The sequence below is a fragment of the Physcomitrium patens genome, chromosome 3 (genome assembly GCF_059467195.1).
Source record: "Physcomitrium patens ecotype Gransden chromosome 3, ASM5946719v1, whole genome shotgun sequence".
In the NCBI taxonomy this organism is placed as follows: domain Eukaryota; kingdom Viridiplantae; phylum Streptophyta; class Bryopsida; order Funariales; family Funariaceae; genus Physcomitrium; species Physcomitrium patens.
Window position 1 is genome coordinate 1,223,892 of NC_143412.1, and position 27,982 is coordinate 1,251,873.

General features: G+C 34.4%; 3 protein-coding genes across 10 annotated transcripts; 1 reads left to right on the top strand and 2 right to left on the bottom strand.

The window, feature by feature from the left end:
• The first annotated feature begins 13,430 nt into the window (after window positions 1-13,430).
• LOC141045133 (uncharacterized) lies at window positions 13,431-17,040 on the top strand. Its single transcript, XM_073532433.2, has 2 exons — window positions 13,431-13,742; window positions 13,856-17,040. The coding sequence occupies exons 1-2, from the start codon at window positions 13,481-13,483 to the stop codon at window positions 13,963-13,965; spliced, it is 372 nt and encodes a 123-aa protein (XP_073388534.1). The 5' UTR covers window positions 13,431-13,480; the 3' UTR covers window positions 13,966-17,040.
• Window positions 15,047-19,663, bottom strand: LOC112279446 (uncharacterized). Of its 8 annotated transcripts, none has more exons than XM_024513887.3 (3): window positions 19,447-19,663; window positions 15,912-17,349; window positions 15,047-15,507 (listed from the first exon to the last, which is right to left on the bottom strand). In XM_024513887.3, exons 2-3 carry the CDS (start codon window positions 16,997-16,999, stop codon window positions 15,384-15,386), a joined length of 1,212 nt encoding a protein of 403 aa, XP_024369655.1. In that variant the 5' UTR covers window positions 17,000-17,349; window positions 19,447-19,663; the 3' UTR covers window positions 15,047-15,383. The 8 variants fall into 8 exon arrangements, with proteins under 8 accessions (XP_024369655.1, XP_024369651.1, XP_024369650.1 ...); XM_024513883.3 differs by having other exon boundaries at window positions 19,199-19,458; XM_024513882.3 differs by having other exon boundaries at window positions 19,187-19,449.
• A 4,359-nt stretch (window positions 19,664-24,022) lies between these two features.
• On the bottom strand, window positions 24,023-27,238 carry LOC112279318 (nudix hydrolase 19, chloroplastic). The gene is made up of 6 exons (XM_090248505.1): window positions 26,301-27,238; window positions 25,885-26,025; window positions 25,448-25,552; window positions 25,229-25,328; window positions 24,924-25,016; window positions 24,023-24,769 (listed from the first exon to the last, which is right to left on the bottom strand). The coding sequence occupies exons 1-6, from the start codon at window positions 26,751-26,753 to the stop codon at window positions 24,495-24,497; spliced, it is 1,167 nt and encodes a 388-aa protein (XP_090104631.1). The 5' UTR covers window positions 26,754-27,238; the 3' UTR covers window positions 24,023-24,494.
• Window positions 27,239-27,982: the final 744 nt, after the last annotated feature.

Here is a 27,982-nt window from a genome sequence, read left to right on the forward strand (position 1 = left end):
AAAGGAAAAATGGTGAATAACTAATACTTACTTAAATACTATTATTCCAAGTAAACTCCAAGGATGTCAAGTATTCATCCCAATCATTATGATGAACCATCACAAATGCCCATAGCATATCTTCTAAGGTCTGATTTGTATGCTCTATTTATCCATCTGTTTAGAAATAGAAGGTAATAAACATAGGAAGTCGTGTACCTAATAGCTTAAATAAGGCTTACTAAAAACTTCTCGTGAAGCGTGGATCCCGATCTGAAGCAATGATACAAGGTAATCTATAGTGATAAAAGATAGTATCAAAGAAGACTTGTGCAAGTCCTAAGGTAACAATATTCGAGCATACTACGGCCAAGTGTAATTGCTTTGAGAGTTGATCCACAAAAACGACAACCGCAGTATGATTATAAGGCATTTGCAAAAAATACGTAATGAGATCTATACTCACTTACTCCTACCATGGTATAGATAATGAAATTGGATGTAATAGTCCATGAGACATTGTATTACATGCTTTATTACGTTGACATGACTTGTAGGAGTATACAAAAGTTCAAACATTACAATCCAAACTTACCCAAAATTATGTCCTTGAAAATCGTTCTAGAATCTTTTCTTGTCTCAAATGTCCAGATATTGGAATGTCATGTGCCTCTTGAAGTATACATGTCAAAAGTATAGCATTATTAGGTACATAAATCTACTTCTTAAAATAGACCAAGCCATGATTAAAACTATAAACTTGGTATTATATATTACCTATCTTTAGCCAATTGCTAACCATCTTGAAATAAGCATCCTAATGAATAGCTTCCTTCCATTCTACTTCTTTGGTTAGATTTGAAATAATACTATTAATGGTAGTGACTTCTACCTTATCTCCTAATTTGTCTTTCAAGTCTAGTCTTTGTGATAAGCTGTCTAGTACAATATGTTGTCACCTTTGCTTGTACTCAAGTTGGATATTAAAAAGCTATAACTATTCTTTTCAATGATAATGTCATGATTTCATATTTTTCAAATGCAAATTGTGTAGTAAGGATTGATGGTCAGTCCAAACAACCACTAGTTTTTCTGATAGATAGTATCACCACATCTTTCACCTTATCTTAGTCCACATGCACCCCTTCAAAAGACACCACATACCCTAAAAAGATGACTTTCAACTTCCAAAGTTTTATTTTGATTGCTTGTAATAGTAGCGATTATCTTGTAGCCAATGCAACACTTTTGGAAGGTTTTGTTCATGCTTTTTAGAAATTTTATTATATATGAGGATGTCATCAATGAAAATAAGTGCATATTTTTCCAAAAGATCCCAAAACAATTTATTCATGTGATCCATGAAAGAGACTAAAGTATTGGTGATACCAAAAGGTAAAATCAACCATTTGAAATATCCATAGCATATTCAAAATGCCATCTTTTTTACATCCTCTCTTGTAGTAGGTATCCGCCAATAGTTGCTCCAAAGATCCAATTTACTAAAGATAGTCACACCTCAAAGTTAGTCAAGAAAATTATCCATGCATAGAAGTTGATATGCATTCTTTAAAATCTACTTTTTGAAGTCTTGATAGTCAATATAAAGTCAAATTCCACCATCTTTCTTAGGTGCAAAGAGTATAGGTGCTTCCTATAGTGATGTATTTTCTTGAATGAGGCCTTTTTTAAGAGTTCATCTGATAACTTTTGCAACTTTTCAAGTTCTTTTGGTGCTAGGTAATAAATTGGTTGACTTGTTGATTTGATTCTAAGTAATAGTTTTATTTAAAAGGCATCACCTTGATCAAGAAACATGCCACTAAATAGATTGGTTGAAAAGATATCTTGATATTCTTGTAAAAATTGATTTGCTCGTTCTACTCCTTCGGTTGTCTTTCCTACTATTAATGCAAGATTTGGAACTACTATAGATATTGGTTGCTTATGTTGTATTTGCTTCTTCATAAAAGTCATTCCTACGAATAAATCTTTGATTACGGATTGTCTTTCTTCTTCAGTTGATATAGAGGTACAAAGAGTCACCTTGCATCCACCATCTTTAAAGGAAATTGTCCTTGCTATCCAATCAACTTACTTATTTCTCATCTTTAGCCATGGTATACCAAGGACAATATCATTTATTAGCTTTGTCGCCTTGAACTTCTCTTTTAAGATGTAAGTGTCACTCAACCTCAAGGTTTCTTCTTCTTAAGTCTCACTCAATACATTCTTTCGGTCATCTATAAAGTATATACTTCTTTCCTTGATTCTTTAAGTTTTAATTCCAAATTAATCAATAATTTTAATTAAAATATAATTTTTAAAGAGCCACAATCTACAAGCACTCGATATGGTTGTCGTCTTAGTAGTCCTATCACATGCACCAATTGACTCTTTTTATAGTTATCTAAGGCCATGTCATTTGTCTCTAAGAAACAATAGCTATTTTCAATATTAGCCTTCGGCACCTTTACTAAGAAGACTCATTTTTCTATTCTATCTTATTATCAACTTGGTGAATTTTAAAACTATAAAATTTTCTTCTTTTATTGGTACTTGAATTTTGATGTTTTAGACAACCTCCAATCTAATGGCCTACCTCTCGAAAATAGAAATACAATCTCTTTTGTATCAATATTTGTTATCTTTGTAGTATCAATGATTCTTGCTAGGCATCAATCTCCATTGGTATTGGTTGTTGTACCATGGTATTAGATAGCGGCATAGAACTTTGTGCTATAAGTCATGCTCTACAATTTTTGAAATCTATAGCATCGACCTTCTCTGCAATCCAAATTACCTCTTCAAATGTTTGTGGATCCTTTGGTTTTACCCCTCACTAGATCCTACATTTCAAACTTCATAAGAATCGACTACCATCTCTACCTCCAAAACATTGACAATTTCAAGACATAACGACTTGAATTGGAAGATATAATCTTGCACTGACCTAGATTGTGTAAGATTTGCCAATTGATTGCATGCTATCTTCTCTGCATTGATGGGCTGAAATTGATTCCTAAACTCAGTCTCAAACTCTTCTTAATCACAAAATCCACCTTCAGCTCTATAGCTTTGAATTCGATGTTGCCACCAAATGGCTGTCGCATCTCTCAATTAACTCACTACATATATAATTCCTTCAGTGGTATTTGCCCTAGATAGTTGGAGGTATTGTCGCATATTGATGAGCCATTGATAAATATCTTCTTATCTTGAAGTCCTAGAATATGTACTATGCTTATTCAATTTCAGCCTACCAAATGTCGTCTCCCTTGTCCTTGAGGCTTCTATTTGCCCTTGTAATGTAGCTATTTAGCCTGAGAGGTGGTATATTTGAGCCTCCATCTAGGATTGCTTTGTCATATCTCTCATTCTATAATATCTTTGTTGGACACCACTATTATAATGTAATTTTATCTTCCAGTTGATTTTTTTAAGAGTAGTTCCTTATAGCTTCAACTTATTATCTAATATGATAATAACGATTGACTTTGGATTAGATAATGATTAGCAATATATTACAAAAGAATAATCTAACACTTGTTCTAATACAAATGAAACAAAATTGGTCTATCTCAAGTGTCTAAAATCTTTTTAATCCAAAGCAATATAAAATCTAATAACAAGGTAGGACAAAATAGACCAAAACAAAACTAAATAGAACTAAAAAAAATAGGACACAAAAGATAAAACTGAGCAAACAAAAATAAAACAAAACTGAATTGAATTAAAAGATACAAAACCAAATTTTATTAAAAAAAAAAAAGATTTGAAGCTATATCTAATTAGATACCTCAAAAGGCCTTAGCCAGTTCTATTTATACTTTGTTCTACTACCCTGGACTTTCTAGAGTATTCTTAGATGATAGATCCTACTTAGATAACTACCTTAAATTCCTTCTAGAAGGTTCTATGGTGGATCCTACCTAAGTAACTGTTCTAAATTCTTTCAAAAATGTTCTACGATGGATCCTATCTAGTCCACTAACCTAATTCCAATTCTAGAAACTTCCATAACTTTTCAAACATGGTTTTAACTATCTATTCATATGTATCAATAATATAAATATCTTATCTATACCTTGTTACATTTTTCAATTGAATTCAATTAAGTATGTCTTTAGATCTTCTTATTCATGATATTAAAAATAATTCTTTTAAGTCTCATGATACTTCCAAATTTGAGTTCAAGAATAATTTATCATATTTCGAAGGTTGCTAATATGTTTCAGAAGGTGAAGCAAGATAATATATTATCCAAGCTTGTCATAATTTTCCAAAAATTATATATTTTAAGTACAATAAGTCTTTAGAACTTATATTCAAAGATTTTTTTTTTCTCAAATATGAAAGGTAGTTAAAGATCAAAAACTTGTTGTTATTAATCTTATGGACTTTTCAATCACTTCTTTTTTTAAAATAACCATGGTCTTCTGTTTCTATAGATTTTATTATAAATCTTATAATCTCAATTTCTTATAATTTTATATTTTTGATAGTAGATTCATCCACTAAGATGTGATATTTTGTACCATGTATAAAATCTATTATAAGTAAAAAAATAATTAAGCTTTTCTTTGATAATATTTATTATAATTATCGATTGTCAAGAAATATTATATTAGAGAGAGGGATTCAATTTGTCTCAAGATTTTTGAAAATTCTTTTTAAGATTCTAAAGATAGACATAAAACTATCTTTTACTTTTTATCCTCAAATTAATGGACAAATGAAGCAAATGAATCAAGTTTTAAAGTAGTATTTGAAGAACACTATCAATTATCAATAAGATGATTGTACAACTTATCTACTATTAGCAAAGTTTGTTTATAATAAAATAATATATTTTTCTACTTAATATATTTTTTTTCAATTATAATTATTCATGATTTAATAGATTTGACTTTTCAAAAGTTGATATTCTTATGACAAAAGATTTGGAAAATTATTTTTTAGAGTTACATGCAACAATGAAGGCACAACTGATAGAAGCTTAAGAATGACCAAAGATCAATACAAATGCCTATTCTTAAGGAATATCCTTAATTCCATGTTGGCAACAAAGTATGGTTATTTTGTTGTAATATTAAGATTATTTTTTCTTATAATAAGTTGGATTATTATAGACTTAGATCATTTTTTGTTTGTGAATAGATTAATTTAATTGCTTATTGATTATATCTACAAGAGTCTATGAAAATCCATCTTATATTCCATGTGTCTTTTTTTGAGCCATAAAAGATTATAGATATACCAAGTAGATGATAAATGCCACTTCTTCCAATACAAATGGACAATAATCAAGTGTATAAAGTTAAAGAAGTTTTAACTCAAGCTGGCATCAATATAGATAGGAGTATCTTCTTCATTGGTAGAAATATGATATTAATACATATACATAGAAGTTAGCTAAATTTTTTATAAATATAGTTAAAAAGGTTGATACTTTTTATTAACAACATCCATCAAAAGCAAGGTGAAGAATAATAAATCTTTTTTATAAAAAAAAATAAGATTTAAAAAATATTGTATTCTATTTTTTATTCTTGTTTGTAATTTTTTTGTATTTTTAGGGCTAAAGAAATAAAAAATCAACAACCAATATATTCAATTGAAGAGCTATTTTTTATTAAGTTATTGGACAAGACATTGCAACTATTACAACCTTTAAGACAACACAATAGAAATGAAGATCCTCCAGAACAATAAGTTTTTCATTGAATAGATGATCAAATACAACACGTTTGATATTACAACTTAAGAAGAGACTTTTAATGCTTGGTAATATTATTAGAAATAGAAATTATCTTCAACAATAATTCAAATATTTTATTTGAAAGAAATTATAAAGACCTTAATAATGATCAAATAATAGGGCACTCTTCTAGTTTTAATATAAGATACCATCAATGGCTGAGAAGACCTATCAACTACCTTCAAAGGGAATAAAAAACAAAATATGTAGCAAATACAATTCATTGTATGTTGAACTATCTCAACATATAAGTGCCACTGTTCATAGAACTTGTTCCTAGAAGGGAGATAATATCACAAACATATATATTTACTTAAATAAAAAATATTAAATAAAAAATAAATATTAATAGATTTGATATTATCTTATGGCATAGCTACTTAGAAGTTTCATAAGCAAAGATTTGACTTTAAACATATTTGTAATTAATTAATAGATTAAAAACTCAGTCAATAAGTTAAACATGTGTCTTATAAGTTAGACACATATTATAGGTCCTATAGAATGTTGCCACATAGGTCCTAGTTAGATAATATATATAGAAGCAAGAGTGAAGCGTTCTCCACTCTTGTCAATGTCTTTCTTATTCTTAGTCTTTTTTTAAGAAATTTTAGTTTTCTTGCCTTTGATAATAGCCATTTTAATTCAATATTATATTATCTTTGAGTGATTATTTAGTCTTTTGAAGTCATACAAGAGTGAATTGATCTTTTGATTCTTTGAGATTTATGTCCTTGACAAACTGTCTATTTGAATCCTATTAAGACTACCTCAATTTTTCAATATCATAAGAAAATTTCAATTCCAACATCAATACCATCAAGAAAATTAAAATTTATACTTTAGTCCATTATTCTACTCTTATAACTAGCTACACCTACAACATCACCACCAACAGATTTTTCATTGTAGCCTATACTTCTACCTTTGATGTTATCTATTTTATTACATAATCTATCTTTTACGTTCATAATATCCAATTTATTTTTGAAACCTCACTCATTTTTTTTATATACAATACAATCTCCTCGAATACACATATATCAATAATATGAACAAGCTTTATTTTTACAATTTATTATCTAAAGATATTCATCACTTTGACAATTTATTTATCTCTACAAATCTTCTATATTCTTATATAATTATATTACCAACATCAAGGACAATGTTTCATTATCAGAAGGATTTTAGGATCTCTTTAGTAATACCACCATAGAAGATGCAAATTTGGATATTAATCAAACTTTTACCTAGTGCTAAAAGTACTTCTTCTACTTGAGTCATTTGCAAGAAACCAATACAATGTTAGATTTTATGTAAAAGATGGTAAAAAAATGCCGTAGTATATATATTAACAAGATATTTGGACATGTAGCAAAATTCAGTAGTATGAAAGCCATCAATATCTTAACTGGATAAGTATGTTGAAAAATTTATCATCATAATGTCAAAATTGTATTTTTCAATAATGAAATTTGAAAAACTACTTAAATAAAATAACCCCTTAGCTTTGTAGTTCCAAGCAAAAAAGACCATATTTATCAAGTTCCTTATTCTATTCACAAGCTCAAACAATCAACAATTTTCTTGAATCAAAAACTATGCCATTTTTAATACAAACATTTCATGTGACTCTCAAGATGGTAATTTCTACTATCTTTATGACAACAATCAAATAGTTTTTTTATCTTATATATAAAAAATCTATTTATAATTAAAAATTATACCTCCAAAATCTACTAGCTACAAGCACTATATAATAAATTTGAAATGACATATTGTGGTCTTTACTCCAAATATCTAGACATAAAATTTAAATATTACAATGACAAATTCAAGCTCCATCAAGTTGATTATATCAAAAGCATCATGGAAGAATTCAAGCTAAGTGATTACAATTTTTTTGCTATTCTACTTCTAGCTAGCCTTTAATTGAATAGAAACATCCAAATATTATTAATTAATAATACTCTCTATCAATGCATGATAGTATTAGCAACAATCATTGTTAAGTTTTCTAGTTCTACTTTAAAGAATTTACTAGTTCTCTAATTCATATCATCATTGGCTTTCTTGTACACTAAGTTGGCAAAACAACAATCAACTCTTTAAATAGAGATTTAAGCAAACATGATCTCCTAGTGTCCATTAATGTTTGTGTTAAGGATACAAAGAAGATGCTGAAATTCTTCATCTACAATGAGCAACATGGTGGATGAAGAGTGACAACATAAATACATTGTGATATTGGCTCTATGTAAATACAAGTGAGCCCACCATAGAAAAATACTTATTGCCAAGAAGTAAAATAATGATGAGGTTGATAAAGAGGATTTGTATTCCATTCTTCATTTCTTATCTTGCTTTGAAGATTCCAAATAATTGGTCTTCTTACACAAGACTCCAAGTTACAACATTCTAAAAAAATGTTGCTATGAAACCTTAATATGTTTCTATTACATCTCTAATATACTCCAAAGTTTTTTCTTTAATAAGTGATGATGTCAATCATGTGTTCACTTTTTTCTTATTTTATTAAAAAACTTACAAAGGTGTCTTATGCATTGAGTCAAAGTAAAGAAATCAACAACATGATTCTTTTTGATTGGCTTCATTAATAAGAAATATAAGTGGCGTGCATCAATTTAGAAGTCAAACTTCTTTAATTATTTTTCTTGTTTTAGTACATTTCTACTCCAAATCAATAGTAATAAGAAGCTTAGATGGCACAAAAAACAGCCATTTACAATGACACAAGCTCAATGTTGCTACAAGACCTTTGCTACTAAAATCTACTTTGTCCAACACTAGCTCTTATTTTACAAGTCTTTCTTTTGTCAACCTATTTTGCAACAACTTCTTTTTTATGGATTGATGATTACATTGTTAGTTCAAGCCTAACTTCTTTGAACAATTTGAAGCATCCTTATAAGAATAGGACAAAAATTCTTTACCATAAAATCCATTCACTCTCTATTCTACAATTCTATTTACATTCATGAAGAAACAAAAATTCATCACCAAAAAAACATAATCCAATTTTGTTTTAATAAACATGCATGCTTAGAATAGATTTTAGAAACAACTAATTCAGGCATACAATATAATCAATTAAAACCATATTTACCTTATTTTTGAGTAAATACCAAATAGATTTATTTTTATTTCTACCTTTTTTTTATTTTCTATTTCTATAACTCTCATCCTCTCTTCATCCCTCATGATCCATTTTTTTCCACTACCCCATATCAATGCTTCAAATCAAAGTCCTGGTATATATTCAATTCTTGATAAACATAGAGATCATTTTTTAAGTATATACACTCTTCTCCTTGGAATCATTTATATTCTATCAATGCAAAATTGTATATTTCAAAATATGCACTAAAGATCTATTGAAATACAAAAAATTAGTCTTCATAATAGTGTATCTCTTGTTCAATTGCACTTTCACATATTCCACATTGTCTTCACTGTAATTTTGCAAAAAAAAAATTATTTCTCAAAAATTTCAATTGTTTAGAATCATTAAGACTCTCTATTACTTCTAATATATATTCAAAAATAGAATCATGGTTGAAAAAAAATCAAATAAATATAAAGGTGAAAATCTAAGAAAAGTCAATTGAAAGATATATTTTATTATATTCTAAAGTAAAAGATATGAAAAAAAAAGTTTCACAGAAATAAAAGAAAAATAAAATAAAAGATCAATCAAAAAAATAAAATGTAATAATAGAAGAATAAATTTTAAAATTAGTAAAATCTTAATTTTAGAATCAAAAGAATTTTAAAAATAAAAACGAATTAAAATATAAAATATAAGTAATCTAAATCTTTGGCAAAAAAAAAATACAACCTTATTACACACATAAAATATTTTCACATTACAACAACACAATAAAAAGGAGGTGTTTACTTATCAATTTTTAAATTTAAATCCTATTTAATTACCAAAGGCTTTATATAGGTAATTGACTTTTCTATATAAATTTATTTTTTCTAGTCTTGAAATTGACTTCAATTAGATTGTTATTTAGTCACTTAATACAATTTTAAAGCCTATTAATTGGGCTATAAAATTATTTTTTTCAATGACAATATAACTATATATATATATATATATATATATATATATAATTTAGATAATATGACCATTTTTCCTTCCAAATCAAATGATACACTTTTTTATTTCTTAAACAAATCTTTGTTAGATTTAAAACTATCCTTGCATGCATGATTTGTAGAACTATATAATTTTTATTTTATTTTATGTATTTCTTTCCATTAAAATAAATTCCAATATCTGCATAAAATTTAACAACATACATTTTGTTATAATAGTCATATATGTAGATGACTATATAATTTTAAGTAATAAATCTATATCTATTATTTTTTTAAAGACTTTTTTGTAAATAATTTAAAATAAAAAAAAGAAGAAATTTTAAATTATATTATTTATTTACAACTATATTGTGATTAATTTAATAAAATTCTTATATTAAATTTTAAAATATATTAAATTAGCAATCTATATTTAAAAGATATTATAAAAATACTTATAATAGAATTTCTACACTTCTTGAAGTTGGTACATTAATTATTTCACAAAGATTGTTTAACTAATTAATTTGTAAAAGATCAAATAGTAAGAATTCTTTATTTTGAATTAGTTGGTATTTAAATTTATTCTTTAATATGTTATTGAGTTAAAATAACATTTAGTGTTAATAATTTATTATAATATTTATTTAATCTTAGAATTATCCAATAAGAAGGAATTAAAAAATATTATGCAATATGTTAAGAAAATAATAATTTATAGTTTTACTTATAAAAAATCATCAAATGACCGTCTTTTATACGGTTAATCTAATGTCAATTCGGTCCATAATCAAGATACTTAGTCCTCCAGTAATCTCTTAGACTAGTAGCAAATCCAAAAAAATAGAATTGAAAGATGTAGAGATTTCTATTACCAAATTAAAATATATTGAAGCTCTATGGTTACAAAGATTATTAAATGATTTAGGATTTTCTCAAAAGAAATCTACTCCAATTTATATTGACAACCAAAGTATAATATCTTTATATCTTAAACTAAATTTCTATCTTTTAATCAAATCCATAAAAATACAATATTATTTTACTTATGAGGTTGTACAATTGAGACAAGTCTAGCTCTAGTATTTATCTACAAGTGAAATGATAGTAGATACTTTCACCATGAGTGTACATTGGCAAAAACATCATTAATTTTTAAATAATCTTGGTTTATATTCTTTTGATGATATTCAAGTTTTCTTAAAGCATTGAATTCACTGCTAAGACTTAATAACTACAAATTATTTGAGTTAGATATTTTCTATATTTTATTAATTAATAGCTTCAATTCTTTCATCAGAAAAGAAATTTTATCGTATATCATTGATCTAATATTAAGATTTAGAATATACAAAAAATAGGTAATATATAGTTTATATAATAATAAAATATTCTAAAAATATATCAATTAACTAAATACTTAACTTGTAGAAATATTAGGCATATATATATATATATATATATATATATAGTGTCTAATAATTAATTGTGTATTTAGTAAATAGTATAATAATGTGCTTCTTGGCAGAAGAGTATGATCCTTGATTATGTATTTAAGGTATTTCATCTTGTAGAAATTTAATTCAATCTTTTTTAATAGTATTATACTGATAAATAGCTCATATAAATAAAATTAAAAAATTTAGAAGTTTCTTAAAACACAAGATGTTCCTTGAATTATATATATTTTTAAAGTGCAAGGCATACTGTTAAGTTTAAATTTCTAAGCATGACAAACAATATTCATAAAAAAATATTCATGATCAATATTCATAAACAAGATGAGCTGCGAAGTAAAGTCTAAATTTCAAAACACATTTTGTAACAACTTAGTGGTAAAAAAAATAGTTTTTCTCTTTTTGATCAAAAAAGTTCAGCAATATATTTGAAAACTTTTTAGATAAGTAAATGAGTATTAGTTGTTAATCATTAGAACTCTCACACGTTAATAAAGCTGGTTGAATGACCATGTGTACAGAAATTTTAAAAAATAAAATGAAATAAAAATGAAATGTGATTTTTTTGATGTGATGGGTCACAACAACTGAAATTATATATTTAAATCGATGCTTAAATGATTCAAGCATGTTAAGTTACATCACAATGGTCTGAAGAAATGAAATAGTAGAGTTCAATTGATATAAAAATATCACCAAATGAATCTGCCCCTAGAGTCGAAGTTTACTCTAAAACCTAAAACAAGCTAAATACACAAGTTGTAAGTAGTAGAATTCCACTAAACAGTGTTAAAATCCATGACATTATGACATGAAAATCTGCTGTTCTACTGCAAGGCATGGATATAGTCACCTCGATATAGTTCTCATTTATCCAGTTTAATCAAAATCAATGGAAATATCCAACTTGACAAAAATAAAACAGACTGAAACTAAAGAACATTGCAATGAAAATTTAGATGAGCACTCATTCAAGAACCTGATCACAGAAATGTAACATTTCGCAAAAGCTTTTTCTATGCTAGATAAGAACGACGATTGTTGCCCACAAGTTACAAGCAAATAGTCAAGTCGATCATCAGCAATCAGCATACACAATAACAATGAATGCATTGGCAGCGTTGTGCTTGGAGTCCATGGCTTGCAAGGCAAAGTGCCGTTCTGGAGGTCATTCAGACCAGCCATGCTCGGGAAGAGCTGCAAAGCATTCATTCATCTGAGTTCTAACTTGTGGGTGGAGTAATACCTGCAAAATAAGGCTAGTTCATTGAGTTGTTTGTAGCTTGTGAAGGCTCCTATTACGTTTGAAATCAAGTATAGGCAGCAAATCTTTATCGTCCTGTTCAGAAAGTGTCAAGCACTACTGATATTAGGTGACTAGATAACCCGAAACCTGTTCGTAACCTAGCGTTTTAATATGCCACGGCGTATTAATATGCCTCTGGCAAATGTGTAAAGTAGCATTTAGGCCACTTTTGAAACCTTCGTGTGTGCATAATTTGATATTCTACTGCCTCGGTTCATCACCCGGTTTCAGAAAACACTGGCTTCACTAAAGTTTTGTTTGAAAATGTTCACGTGTTACCAGTTGAAGATCGGTTTAAGTGTCATACTCAAAGAGTAAAGTGAGCGTCAATAAACACAACAATTGTACCTGTAAGGCTTATCATCCTATATTTCTTAGCTTTCTAGACCTGCTTGTCGAGAGATTTCAGCCTCCCGCCTGCCCAACCTTCAGCTGTGCAGATGTTTCTTTCGCAAGGGGATTTCGGGAGGTTTTCCAAGTCGGTGATGATCAAACTTACCACCGGCTTATGAAGTTTACGCTATATTTACCAATAATTTTAAATACTAGATGTGGTGATTTAAAGAGGTCTAGATCGGATCCGATGGACAAGCTGCTCTCACGGCCAACAGCGTTCCGATTTTCAAAGCAGGAGGTTCTTCAAGCCCTTTCTCAGAAACGGCTGTTTCAGATATGATTTTACGCATCAGATTTGATGCAATACTTCACCTCTGGAGCCACCAACCCAAACGTCAAGTTTTACAAACAGACGCGCAGAGGATAGTTTCTAACTATTCATCCAGAAATTCTCTTTCTGAATCACTTCATGTTTTTGTTTTTTTGTTTCATTCTTTCCAAAACGGAGGTCTGTGAGAGAACAGGTTGAACATGTCACAAGCAATCATGCTATTTGGTCTATGGCTAGGAGGCTCTGATCAGTCTGACGTCTCAGTTTTGGTTGTACCACCTTCACATAGTTTGTGCATTCTGAGGGGCTGCAAACAGTACCGGATCAATCTTCCTCTTCTCCAGAAATTCCTGCGTGGGGTGAATTGTTCGCACCAGGCAATGCAGGGACCCCGACAGCACAACCATCCCAGAGAACAATCCCTATTCTGCCACCAGGATGTCGGAGTCAAGGAGCGTCCAGGTAAGGAAATGCCAATCCAATGCTAGCTTTCATGACCAAGGTTGCGCGACAGCTCAGGTCTTTGCAGCAACACCTCTGACATGGAAATCCTGTGGTAAACGACACTTGTGCAGCAGCACCTGCTTCCTGCAGCGAAGAGGCACACATTTGCGTTGTTACTCTCCTTCTCGTAAGAATCCTGAGGAGAACCACGGTAAAGTTAGTGAAGGTAACGTTAATATAAATGAGTTGGGGTTGAAAGTTTGGAGAAGATGATGACAGTTTGGAGGTTTGGGTGTTGAGGTAGTATCTGGACGGCAGTTTGTGGTGTGAGTGGATTGGACCCACGTAGAAATTATTTTGAAGCACATGCAAGTACAGCCAACTGAGACTTTGTCAAAAGTTTTGGCTCTTTCGAGGCCCACCAAGGGGTCATACAAATGAAGCGACTCTACGTCGGGACTTCGGGAGTTCCACTAGGCAACAAGAGGCAGGAACAACTTGAATTCGACAAATTTAACTTCAATCCATTTTATTCATATATATATATATATATATACATATATATGTATGTAGGTGTGTGTATATATCAAGCGTCATCATTTTGAAATCGGCAAACAATGATGAGTTTCTCCCGAAATGATGATGTTGAATTTTTGATGAAATTGATAGGACGTGAATATTAACTAAATTTTCTCCCTTTTTGGACACAAAATTTATTTACTACATGTAATTTACGTCTAAAGAGACCGATAAAATGGGGGGAAAAGGGAGGAGGGAGGAGTTCCGATATATTATAACCTCTAACTTATGGGGAGGTTCAAATTTTCACAATACATGTACTAGAACGTTTATAAGTGTAACAATAGGCAGGATCTGAGCATAAATGCTGTGACACTTCACATTGGTAACAACGTGAGAATTTTCATGTATGCTCAACGGAGCTTGTCACAAGAAAATAATTTCCTTGTCACACTTGGATGAAACATCCCAAGGTCTACTTCACCATAAGTGCTAGACAGGCCTGTTATTGAAAAATAATTATGGGGACAGCTGTTTGTGTGCAATCTTTCACGTTTTGTCCAACCACAAGACCTTCGTTCTAGATGTGCTTGAAATAAGATTTCAGTTCTCTGTGCAGCTTTATACAAGATGCCTAGGCTTGTAAAAACCCACGTCAGCAGACATGAAAAGCACTTGGCAAATGTATGTAGTTAGGTACCATGCACAGAGGCTTCTGGTCAGGATAAGGTTGCTTCTCTTCAAAACCTTGGGTTTAGGAAAATTGCTTTTGAAAAATTAACAAAAAAAAAAAAAAAAAAAAAAAAACCCCAAGAATGTCAGGCTAAACCTGACGTAGCAAAATTTTATCATTTCCTGATACCCGCAATTGACCTTTGTACAGGTTTACAAGCAAAGCAAGTATCACATGTGCCTTATAAATCTATTCCTCACATAATACCACATTTCTTTAGTAACATAAGTATACATGCCGTTGCTGCCCTTAATTTGGAATTTCAGCATTGCCACTAAACCTGACTACTTTCTCCCTTCGATCTCCTCGAGTGTTGCCCTAGCAACGGCCTCCATAGTTTGTAGTGGGAAAATGTGTGGCAGTACTGAGGCATCTATTTCATGGCGATGTTAAGTGGGTTGGGGTTCTTAAGGACTTTTTGGGAGCACTCCCAGACAGTTGCATAGTATTCCAAACCTGTTGGCACACAGGGCCGTGCTCACGTTCTCCTCTCTCAAGGACTTCACTTCTAGAACCTGAATTTTAGGTGCCCTGCAATGCATCAAGCCATTCCCTTCAATTCCCATGAAGCTCGTGCATCTAATTCAGTTATTTTTTTATCAATGTACTGACGTTGCAAGAGGACACAGTGACGAAAAGCAGGAGAACGTGAAATGAAAATTTCTGGATTCTTCCAATATCTAAGAGGAAATTAGGTGAGACAGTATGTTTGGTATGTGCGGAGGTAACATCTGAAGGCTGAATGGAAATTCAAACGAAGCATGTTCGTCCACAGAGCCATGCTCAAACAAACGATAATGTGACGAACCGATAGAACAGCAGATGTCTCCACACCAATCCAATGCGAAAACTGTCAGCTGATTCGAAGAAACAGAAGAAAGTCCAATGTAGCACCAATTGAACATGAAGGAATGAGAGCTGGAGTCGGAACAGACCTTGATCTTGCGTTAGAACGAGAAAGCTGCGGAGTAAGGGCTGGCTCCCCTCTACGTCCGGATTCTACTTCTGACGCATCAGCACGTTGATTCCGTCGAGCCATGTCCTTCTTCAACAACTCGCTCTTAGACTCCACTATTCGAGACTTACTGCTCGATAACTTCGAATTCCCTATTCCTGCTGATGCTATAGCCATGTCGGTGAACAGGAGATCTTTGAGCGTGCTACTCTGGTTTTGCTCCCACAACGACTGAGGTAAATCAGCATTTGTCTCCCCTCCCCAGGTCGAAGCAGAGGAGGATGACACAGAAGAAGCAGATTCGCTGGAGGAAAAAGCCTTCGAGGAAATACTACTGTCAGCAGCTGGATTTTCTTGGTTGAACAATCGCAGCGGCGAAAAGGACCTGGAAGTCGGCTTCCGTTCCTGGATCCCTAGGACAGACATCTCCCCGTTCAGAGTCTTGGTTAGCCGACACAGTAACAGCGACCGGGGCGATCGGGGAGAGTGTGGGTAGTGGTAGCTTTTGAAGAAGCCACCGCCAGATCGAACAGGGCTAGCAGAGTCCGAGTTTTCAGTATGTTTCGCTGTCTGCAATCGGGGAGGGAGAGGTAAGGGTGAGACCTGGCCACCAGAACACAGCTCTTCAGCTGTGGAAATGTAAGGAGCACAAGCTCCGTGCCACGGGAGAGGTTCCACAAACGCTTCAAACCTGCTACTAAATTCGAACTCTTTCATTGAAGAATCTTGACCAAAATTCTCCATCGCCTCAGACCCTTCCGAGCTTCCTGGTGAAGCTTGGTCCTGTGATCGGGTCTCTTCCGTTTCATTAGAGGATTCACGACCTACATCCACGATAACGCTGTCGAGGTCGCCCTTCGGTGTTCCAGGAACCAACTCCCAAACGAAGGGCACCGCAGCTCGGACCTCTCCCAGAGAAGCTTCCTCCACTTCCCTCGCAAATGCTCGTTTGGCATTCCTGTCGGGAGTTTGTAGGAAAAACTCTTCAGCATCCTCAAGGTAGCCGTGTGCAACGTTCTTACGCCCCCTTGGAGAAACGCTAAGCTTCAGAATCGCATGCATGTCCATCTTTCTGAATTTCTAGATTTAGAAGAAAGATAATGTGTCGATCTTTTTCCAAAAAACTTTGCTCTGCCCTGGCTAATGTATTGGGTGCAGGGGTACTGGCATGGAAGCAACCATACCCAAGAACTTAACCAAATTTAGCCAAACTTAACAGCAGACTTGAGTTTCTGGACCGCAAATCATTTATAAAGGGCCTGTATGCGAAGGATAATGTAAAGATCTAGCGATCCTCTAGAGCATGTGCGGTGCGCACATTGCGTCAGGTCTATTTGTTGCAATCAATGGCTCCTTGTTGGAAGCTAGTTCTCTCGTGCTCATTGAACAATACTGCTGCTGCAAGTGTGACCTGCAAACTGCATGTGGACGAAGCTGTGTGTCAATAAAGAGTCGGTTAAAGTTACAGACAACCCAAGGACCAATGCACGGAAATTGCCTGCCTGTAGCTGAGAGCAACAACCAGATAGTTTGACAGCGACCATACATGACGAAATGGCGATGTTGTGTAGTGTGTGAAAGTTGTCAATGACCCTTCTAAACACTGGCATCGTCATAGTAACGAAGAAGTCGCGTCACGAGAGGCTCAGGGGCCTGGAAGTGTGGGAGACAGGTTCTCACTATAAACCAGAAAACCAGGAATGGTCATTACCAGAGGACTACGCTGCTGAAAAGTAGAACATGACGCCTGCTCAAAAGCAGCTCTATGAATGCGAGGAAGTACAGATTCAAAAGAGATGTTGCGTGAGAGAGAGGGAGAGCTAGAAAGGATTACTAGTAAGCTGCAATTCACCAGCACCAGTTCAAAAACCTATGTGACTGACAGGGCTGTGTAAAAGCAGGTGTATGCCTCAATGACCAATTTGAGCCCCAACCTCAGATTGCAATAGGGGAAAACCCTGGAACGATAAGACGTAAACGAAACTACGTAGGATGACAGAATTGAGACTTCTCTTAAATAACAGCCGGAACTGCGCAGTGTGCTATAAGTGCGGAACAAGCATTGATGTTGAGACTAAGTAATAAAGAAAGAACAATTCTAAATCGGAACGGACGAGTATAAGTGCTGATAGATACTAAGGCTTGTGAGAAACCACCCGCCACATCTACAGGTCAAGCTTGGGGAGGATCAAGGGTTGAGCAACTAGAAAAGAAGAAGAAGAAGTGAAGCCGATGTTGAGAAGATACAAAATATTAATCAAGTTGCTTCATTTGGACTGGCATTGTCCCGTCCAAACCTACTTACGATCATATCCTTTTGCCTCCTGATTGCGTTGCCATAATCTCGAAGATGGTTCTTGTGAACATGCAGCAGCAGCAACTCCAAGGAGAGATGAAGATCAGAAGGAGAGAGAGGCAACCACAGAAGAAAGACTAAACAAAGAAACAAGAGCGAAGACAAAGTTGTAGGGCTACGAAACACGAGTCAACAAAGCCAGCCGCTGGTGCCCCACTCCTCGGGATCACCAGCACTACTTGGTATATTAAAAACAAATTCATCAAATATCCCGGAAACAGCATTCGCGAGCTAAGTAACAAATTCAAGAAGCTCTTATCCACAGGGACATGAAGATTCAACTGACGAGGAATTCAACTGCATCATAGTGGGCGAGCATGAGAAAATAGACATACAATGCACACGTTCTATCAGAACCTCAAACTGCAACACTCCAACCGCTCGACCCACGACCAACACCAACACCGAACTCCAGGTAGAGGCAAACGTTCCCTTCCCAACTCGCTGCAGAACCTCTTTCTTGCTCTACACCTCACCTCATTTCATCCCAACCTCGGAGCACCAACAACCACTCACAGCATCACGCATTCACTTGAAGATCCCAAGAAAATGCAATCACATGCATAACCAAAATAAGCACCCATCCCTCGAACATACACCCAAGATCACCACAACACACTGCCTCTTCACATTTCCACTCACCTCCACTTCCACGTGTGCCCATAAAGAACAAATACGAAAAAAATCCACCACTACAGAGCAAGAAAAAAAAAGCAAAAAAAGAAAAACACCCAAAAAAACCAACAAAACTCAAAGTTACATTACAACCACCTTGCTACAATCACTTCGTGTCCCTCAATCAAGACCCCAATAAAGCGCAACACACACTCTCTCTCTCTCTCTCTCTCTCTCACACACACACACACACTGCCGATGCAATTGACCCGCGCATAACATACCAAGATCTTAACCTGATTCAAACACCCCTCGTGCTTGAGCGCCCGCGCTCTATCACTCTCTCTCTCTCTCTCTCTCGCTCTCACTCGCTCTCTCCCTCAATCTCTCGAGGTCTTGTATTACCATCGCTGCAACATCAACACCCTGGCACCATATCCTCTGGGGCCAGACAGCTACCGCGGATCCCCACCACCAGGGGTATCAAATCGGGTGGGAATTACCACCGACTCACACAGAGGAGGGGGTTGAGGAAGGGACTCACTCATCCCGGCCCCACTGCGGTGGTGGTGTGCAGATCATGCATGATATTATGGTGTAGGCGATGCCGTGGATGCAGCAACTGGAGATAGGCAATCGCATTGCATTGCATTGCAAATGCATCGCTGCTATACGAGAATCGAGCTCTCTGGCTCAGATTCTTCCCGTCTCGCTTTTGCCTCGTCCTCTTGCGTCCTCCTCCTCGGACTGCGTCGCCCAGGCTTTGCTGCAGCGCCCTTCACGCCGCGGTCCGCCGTGCCACCTCAGCTCCTTTCCCGCTTGCCACGTCGGTTCCACTCGTGCCTTTCGGACGGGTCCTTGAGTCATCAAATGGTGGGTTTGTATTTGTTTTGGTTTTGATTTTGGTTTTTTCTTTTCCATTATTTAAATGCTTTTTCAGGGGGAATTGTGTGTTTTTTTTCTAAGAGTGTTTAAGTTGGTAACGTTAGCGTTTTTAGGAGATGGGTTTAGGGTTGAGCATGATTTTTGAGACTTTGAGAAAAAGGTGAATTCATTCATTCATTGTATCCTTTTTGCATGAAGAATTTCTTTATTCCCATTTCAAAAGCTTGATGTCTTGTTGTAGAGAAGAGTTTTCATATTGTTGTTATTCTTAATGAAAAAAAAAAAAAAAAAAAAAAAAAAAAAAAAATCATTGAATTAAGTTGAAATTTGTTTTGCTTTTGGAAATGGAATTGTAAGTTCTTCTAAGCACTTGCTTTATTTCATGTTTCCAAGTTGTGTGTGGACAATAACATTTTGATATTTTTATTTTTATTTTTATGTTTGTTTTTTTGTTGTTGGCTTCACTGTTAATACTTCATCAAGTATGTATGTATAAAATCTTAGACTATATATATATATATATATATATATCCAGACATGATAGTTTTGAAATAGCTTTTCAAAATAATTGTGTTATGAAAAGAGTGAATTTGTATTTTATTTACAAATTAATAAAAAGAAGAAATTCACTTCATCATAATCTTTAATGATAGCAAGTTGAAAATATTTACAACATGAATAATAGATGTATTATATATGAGATTCTTTCTTAACTATCAAAGAACACTCTTACCAACAAATGATTCTTTGCGTATATACACATACATGAATACATATATTAGATTTATTCACTAAAAATTAATTTATTAGATTGATCTTTAGTTGCATTTGTTTTCAAATTTCATTATACAAAAAAGTAAAAATAATAAAATAACTTCATATTTGTTGTAAAAAATATATGACGTAAATATTTTGTAATTTTTATGCTTTTAATCACAAAGCCTTACAGTGGATTAAAAAATTGCTTAAATTAAGATGATGCAAGAATTGAAGGGTAGGAATGAAACATAAGGGAATATTATGCCAAAATGACCAGGGATTTGATAGTAAGAATACATTGATTTGTTCATTTGTTCATTTTTTTCTTTTTCTTTTTCTTTTTCAAACAATAAAAAGTAATAATCATATGATTAAAAACTTATAAAATGCTTGCACATTGTAGGTGATGTTGAGGTTAACTGGTAGAGCAATGAAATTTATAGTAGATTGTGAGATGAGGGTGGTGACATTATTAATTGTAATTAGGTCAAAAACTTAGTGGTACTATTGTAACATAATTGCAATATTATTTGGATGCTAAATTTACATGTCAATAGCATGTCCGTGTGTTAATGAGGTGTGAAAATGATTAAAATTTTAATACAAACATAGTAAGAGTCTCAAAAGTTGCAATTGATTTTGAAATTGCTATTTTTTAAACATATTATTTTAATTTATAACCAGTATAACTAGTTAAAAAAATCGTTTGAAATTAGTTTCAGAGAACAAATATTTGATCCATGGTTTACACACACAAATATATATATATATATATATATATATATAGAATTGTCAAGAATTGTTGGATTTTGGCATAAAAAATTAATGAAGATTCAAATTACACTACAATATTTGTTATCTTAGATGAAAGAACAACATTAGATGATTCAATGCAACAGAATTCCTGGCGAGAAAATAAGTTCTAATTCAGTTGTTGATCTTTGTTCAAACTACCAGTTATCTTTAATGATGTATTTTTCATTGTATATAATATTTTGACAAAGAATACAAAATAGAAAATACATTTCATGCTTGTTTATATTGCATGTCTTTTAATATGGTTGAGTCATCTTTCAAAAAATGATGATTAGCCTGGTGATTTTTAAAATGTTTACATGATGCTTCTCGTTTTTGAAAACCAAGTGTAACTCCAAAGTGTGTTTAAAGTATGATTTGTAATTGCTAGTGAAATGCTATAGTCATATTCATCAGCACAAAAAATGCTTAAATGATTGATTTTAGATAAGTATTTTACAATTATCTTATTTTAAAAAATTACATGTATACAAACATATAATAAAATCTTATTTTTTATAGAAAATTAGTGTGAATTTTTCTTTTAAATTCAAACAAAGAACAATATCCCAAATTGCAAAAGCAATATGTTAGCAAGATATTGGGAAGTTGAGAAACAAATATCGATTTGTTAGTTCATGAGTATAAATGTATTTTTGGTGTTATTAAAATGAGATCTAAGAAAATAAATTTATTTTGAAAAGAAAAAAATACACAACCACAAAAAGAAATAAGAAAGAAAAGAGTATAACACAAAAACAATTTCCATAGTTTAAAAAAACCTCGCAGTTTCACTAAGTTTTCAAAGTATTAATTTTCACAATCGATGTCAACAAATAACACCAGAATGTGAAACAACAACAACATCAAAAGAAAACAAAGATCGCTATAGACCACCGACAGAGTGTCCAAATGCAGATCAAGCCCCCGTAGTCGGCCGACACGCCACCGACACAGCCTCATGAGTAATCGCCGAGACCCACAATCTCGACAACAGATCGATCGGTCGATCTTGCGGGTACTTGTCGTCGCACGATGCCGCCTCGCATCCACTACTGCAATCGCCGCAATTCGACCCTTTGGCAGAGCTCTGAGGGAAAAAGGAAGTGAGGGAGGGCGGCGACGAACTGGGATGTCTCGAGTGCGGTGCAAATTTGTGCAAAGGGTGGCGAGAGGGCGCAACAGTCGATGCGCATGGCTGTCACACCCACCCCGCTTTTGAGAAAGGGTTCAGTTAGTGTGTGTGTGAGCGCTTAGCTTTATGACCGAGTCGCGGAGTAAAACAAAATAATAATAATAATAATAATAATCGGGGCTTCTGCTACCAATCCACTACTCCCGTCTCCCTGCAGCATTCGCTGTAACGCCCCCCCGCCCATCAATTCAGTTTTTTGCGGACGCTTTAACGACGTGGATGCGACCTGTTTGAACACCATGTGAGCAAGATTTCAACTTCCCCTCACGATGTTGCATTCTGCTTCGCATGAAACCGTTTGTTGCATTGTATCGAAATCGATGATTTTTACAGAAATCTCATCATGTAACTTCTGTGTTACTTTCCATTGTGTGATTGTTGTTACCGTTGTTTTTCTACTTTATTTGTTCCTTTCCTTCCTGTAGTATTATCATGAAATTTGTTCATATCTTTATATTTGTATTTTTTCAAGTACAATATGTCGCATTACTGATTTATTTATTTAACATTTTAAAATTTTTCTCTTTATCTTGATAGGTTGTCACTGTTGAATCCTCATTTTGGAGGACGTTTTTCTTTGTCTGCAAGTTTGAATACACTATCATATTTCAGTTACTTTGAAAATGGTCTTTTCCATGGCCTTTTTTGACAAGGTTGTGATAAGGGATAAGTTGGAGGAAGAAAGAATGAATAATTGGAATCATTAATATACTTGGTTCCTTTGTAATATTATTTACAAAATTTAATGGATCTATGGGAGGTAAACTGCCAATCTAGCTAATAATATGCATGTCCACTGCATTTCTACCATATTTATTACAGTAATAGAAAATGTTTTTTTTTCCATCTCACCATTATCATTAATATTCTACTAAACAAGTTTTAATTTCCAATGGTGTCCACGTTTTATTACAGTATTACTCAACAAAAGCATTTATGTTTCAAACTTTATCTGGTGCCTCATTTGTTGTTATTTTCATTATCAATACAGTTTCTTCATCTTCATTTGAGACTAATATATACATTGTCAACAATTTTCATTGAATGGATATTTAAATGTTCAATATTAAAAATACTTAGCTTCTCCAACCACTACTCTATTTCTTCAATGACAGGATAAAAGTCAATTGAAAACCGACATGAGTACACATTAAAAACACAACTTAGTTCAGTATTTCTAGGCTTCTGATTTTCTAAGACCAATGTCAAACTTGAAAAATCAATGTTGTTAAACAAATGTACTCACTAGCATATATATATATATATATATATATATATAAAAATACACACACATACACACATGTAAGTTGGCAACAATACAATTTCCTTCCAATCACAACAAATAAAACCAATCATCAGATTTGAAGTTCTGTAATCATGCATGAGTGGATTAACAGCTTATTGACGCAAACAAAAGCTAAAAATCAAATTGTAGAGCCAATTTTAAAATTCAGGAAGCTGATAAACATAGATCGGAGATACACAATTCAACTCAGAAAGATATTCTTCATGTTCACAACGGAATAACTCATTCTAAACAAATCCCAATAATAAAACTATTCTTGTCCTACCATTTCCACCTATTACCAACAACATTCATAATAACATTCAAGCTCTTGTTCACACATCGCAGGTTTGAAGGTTTCAAGAGGTTGGCAAAGAGGACGATTCTAATGAAGCCACAACGCGAGGTTGAATGGGGAATTGCCATCAATTTGAGAGCAACGCCGCCAGATCTATCCACTGCTTCATGCTATTGAGAGATCTATAAAACTCAAATGGACAAGATGAGAAGATGGAGAGTGCACCAACGTGTAGAATATAGACAAAGCGCTTTCCATTGAGTAGAGACAATTCGAAAAAGAATCACAGATTTTAAGGCAGAACTGGACCCTAAAGTGGTTATGCATGCTTCGAAATGCTTAACTGGGCGTAGCAAGTTTCGGGTGGATTAGAGATCAGTAGTTGGAGAGGCCCACAACAGGATCTTGGTTAGCCCAGGTGGAGATCAAGTGGTGTGCAATGGCGTAAGGCCCGGGCACAAAAGGCACACTGCTCGTGTCGGTAGAGGGCCTCCTTACATCCGACGGAGATTTCGACGGTGGTTGTTTGGTGAATGCGCTGTCACCGCTAGCTGCCTTCTGGATCTTCGAAGCCGCCTCCAGCTGATCGCTTTTGTATCTCGAAGTCCGTAACATGTTCCTAACGTCTTCACGTCGATGCCATTGGGCGTCTGACCAAGCCGCAAACAGTGAGATTTTGAGTCACAAGGACCGATCAATAACCTCAATCACCACTAGTTGGAAACGAAAGCTCTAGTTCATATCCATTTGACTAATTTTTTTAACAATAACTAGTTATCAAAGTGTTAAGGGTTCAGTCATTACCTTCGAGCTCCTTCTTGTCTACCCGAATGTCAAAAGTTTTGGCGTAAGCAAAGAATCCAACCATTAGCTGACATGACATCGAGCTAGGTCCCACTGCAGGTCAGAAAACAAATAGCAGTCATTATCTTTCGTGCCTGATTTGAAAGACGATTGAATCCATTGAAAGAAAAAGAAAAAAAAAAAAAAAAAAAAAAAAAGAGAGAGAGAGAGAGAGAGAGAGAGACAAAAAAAAGAGCCTAGTGGGCAATGAACACAATGTTCAACGAAAAACAGAGAAATAAGAGATGACAAGAAAGAGAGCACACCTGGCCATGGCTGTGAATTATGATAAACTATTTCTTCAACTTCAAGACCTACTTCCTCCCGAGTTTCTCTTCGGACAGCCTCCTCTAAACTTTCGCCGGGCTGCAGGAAGGATAAAATTATTCAAACCAGACACGAGCAGTCTTCATGCAATCAATTGACTGTGAACAAATTTGTTCAACCTCCACATGGTATGGGAACGAACGGGAGAGAGGTTTCACCTCAATGAAGCCCGCTAAACAGCTCCACATGCGCGGGACAAAGCGGGACTGTCGACCTAGAATTGCACAGTCACGCTCCTTGTCAATCACCAGCATTATAACGACCTACACAATCATCCACTCCCCGCAGAGCTTGTTTAGTCCAACCGATATCAAGGCATTAATCATCCCACAAGCGAGCACAAGGAATACCCACGAAACAGTTCCGTGTTAATGTATTCTTTCCCATCAACTTTAAAAACTGAGGGAAATGGTAGAATGGCGTCTTTCCGAATGGCCTTGATCTGGTATCCTTGCCCTTCTTTGCAATTCAAGGGTGACTAATACTTTGAGTTAATACTATCAACAAGTGTTGATTCGTCTCATGAGCTAGGAATTCAAACGTATGCACATAATGCCGTCAATGTTCGACCTCAATGGAGCAAGTGAAGACTTACGGGATCTATTCTTGGGTACAATTTGCTATTGCACTTAGCATTAGTGCACTGCCTCCTCTGCCCACACGAGATGGGTCGAGAGCTAGTGCCACAGCGTCCACAATACAAAGCTTGCTTGTGCCACTCCATCATTGCCCTCGCCTGCATTTTCAAGTCATCACCAAGTCATCACCAATTCCATCTTCACTAACGCCCTTCCATCGCGGTGCCACAAGAGAAAGTCCCAGTATATCTCAATGTAGGAGCCGATTAGCCTGGTACGCACGACATGGACGTACGGGAATCTCCATGCACGAGACCCAACTCAAAAATATCTACCTGCCCGAATTTAAGACCTAGAGTGTCAAGAATTTCGGTTGTAATAGAATCTAAATCCGAATGCAAGGAGGGGGGCTGACAGATGAGGAAACACGCACATGGCCAGCTATGGAGAGATCGCCCATGACGTCGGGGCTTACGCAATCTACAGCCTGCATGAGAGACCGCAAATCGTAGAATATAACCCCCGGCTGCCCAAAGTCGTCCGCCATGGTCTTGAGCTCCTGCCTATCGCCAGCGTCCTTCGCTGGCACGCTGATGGCAAAGTACGAGAACCCATCAGCATCTCCAAGATACACCAAAAGACTGTGCAGCTCCTCGGTGGAGCTAGCGTGGCGGATGGTAACGAGAGGTTGCCACGCCAATTGCCAAGACACTAAGCCCTCGCGCTGGGCTGCAACCAAAGGCTTGCCATCGCACAGAGGCAGCACTTTCACCTTCGAATAGGCTTCAGGAGACCGCAGCAATTGCTCCAAATCCTCCACTTCCCGCTTCCCACCCACTATAGGGTTCCCCGCGAACGCATTCTTTATCTCGCTAGTTCTCATCATCGCACCCAAACTCAACCCCAATCTCGTTCGACCCAATTCCAACAACCCAATTCACAAGCTAACAAACCGAACACCCTGAAGCAAAACCACCGGCGTAAGGCAAATTCGCTTGGTGCAGAGACAGCCACGAATCTCAAGGCTCACAACCCCACCACCGCAAGGAACTCATCCAACGCCCAGAAACTCGGCATTCTGCAAAAAAATATCAGCAGAAGTGCAAATCAAAAACCCAACTGAGGTTTGACAGGCCGCTAGGTCGGGATCTCTTTCTGAAATGGGATGATTCGAAGGGATTGAGGGGCTCATGGTGATGAGGAAAGTGTCCATAAAGCACATACTTCGAAAGAAGCTGTGCCAGTGACTAGACAAATGAGCAAACTGGAAAAAAAATTCGACGTAAGTTTCGTGCAATGAGGCTTCTGCATCGGCCAAACGGCAGCCCCACATGAGTTTTCTTTTTTTCTATTGCGCTTTGCTGTGCTTTGCAGTGACAATCGGTGGTTCACGTTCCGAAATTCGCCGTGAAAGCGCAGCTTCATCGATCCACTGCGACAAGCCCCGTCGCTACCGACACTCGCCGCGGAGTTCGTTTCTGCAAAGTTTCCTAGTTCTACCACATGGTTTGAATTTACTTATTTTTATTTTTATCGTTTATCGTCATTGTGGACTATTTCATGGGTTGGAATTTTTATAATAGATATTGTGGAGTTTAATTTTTATGTGCTAATATCATAGTTACACAATAAAAGTGGAAGAAATCTAAAAACATTGTAAAACAGATGCTTCAAAAATCTCAGGAAAATGTAATTATTTTTTTCTTCTAAAAAAAATATATATTTTCTAACTTTACTTTGTTATATAATTGGCATAGAAAACATATTGTAAAGTGTTTAGTTATATACTGTAGAAATTTTTGTTTATATTAGATTAATTAAAAACTATCAAATATTATAAGAAAACAAAATCATCTTTGAAAATTTGTGCCTTAAAATAATTGTGATTCAAAAACAAAAGATAGACAAAGTTCAAGTTACAAAAGTACACTTATTAAATATATTAAGTTTTCAACAATTTTATCAATATCTATTAACATGTTTACAAAATTCAAGTTGCATAGAATAAAATCTAATATATATATATATATATATATATATATATACCTTCTTCATATGCACTATCAAAACTACCATTAGATAAGGTATTTTACATGATTCTTTCAGACAATACTT

Bases quoted from the DNA above. Each gene is read 5' to 3' on its own strand.
- LOC141045133 (XM_073532433.2), top strand. From the start codon at position 13,481: ATGTCACAAGCAATCATGCTATTTGGTCTATGGCTAGGAGGCTCTGAT. The intron at 13,743-13,855 runs GTAAGGAAATGC...ACACTTGTGCAG, and splicing joins CGGAGTCAAGGAGCGTCCAG to CAGCACCTGCTTCCTGCAGC.
- LOC112279446 (XM_024513887.3), bottom strand. From the start codon at position 16,999: ATGGACATGCATGCGATTCTGAAGCTTAGCGTTTCTCCAAGGGGGCGT. The intron at 15,508-15,911 runs GTCTGTTCCGAC...GATGCATTGCAG, and splicing joins CGTTCTAACGCAAGATCAAG to GGCACCTAAAATTCAGGTTC.
- LOC112279318 (XM_090248505.1), bottom strand. From the start codon at position 26,753: ATGATGAGAACTAGCGAGATAAAGAATGCGTTCGCGGGGAACCCTATA. The intron at 25,553-25,884 runs GTAAGTCTTCAC...ATGATTGTGTAG, and splicing joins TGTACCCAAGAATAGATCCC to GTCGTTATAATGCTGGTGAT. The intron at 25,329-25,447 runs GTGAAACCTCTC...TCCTTCCTGCAG, and splicing joins GTTTAGCGGGCTTCATTGAG to CCCGGCGAAAGTTTAGAGGA.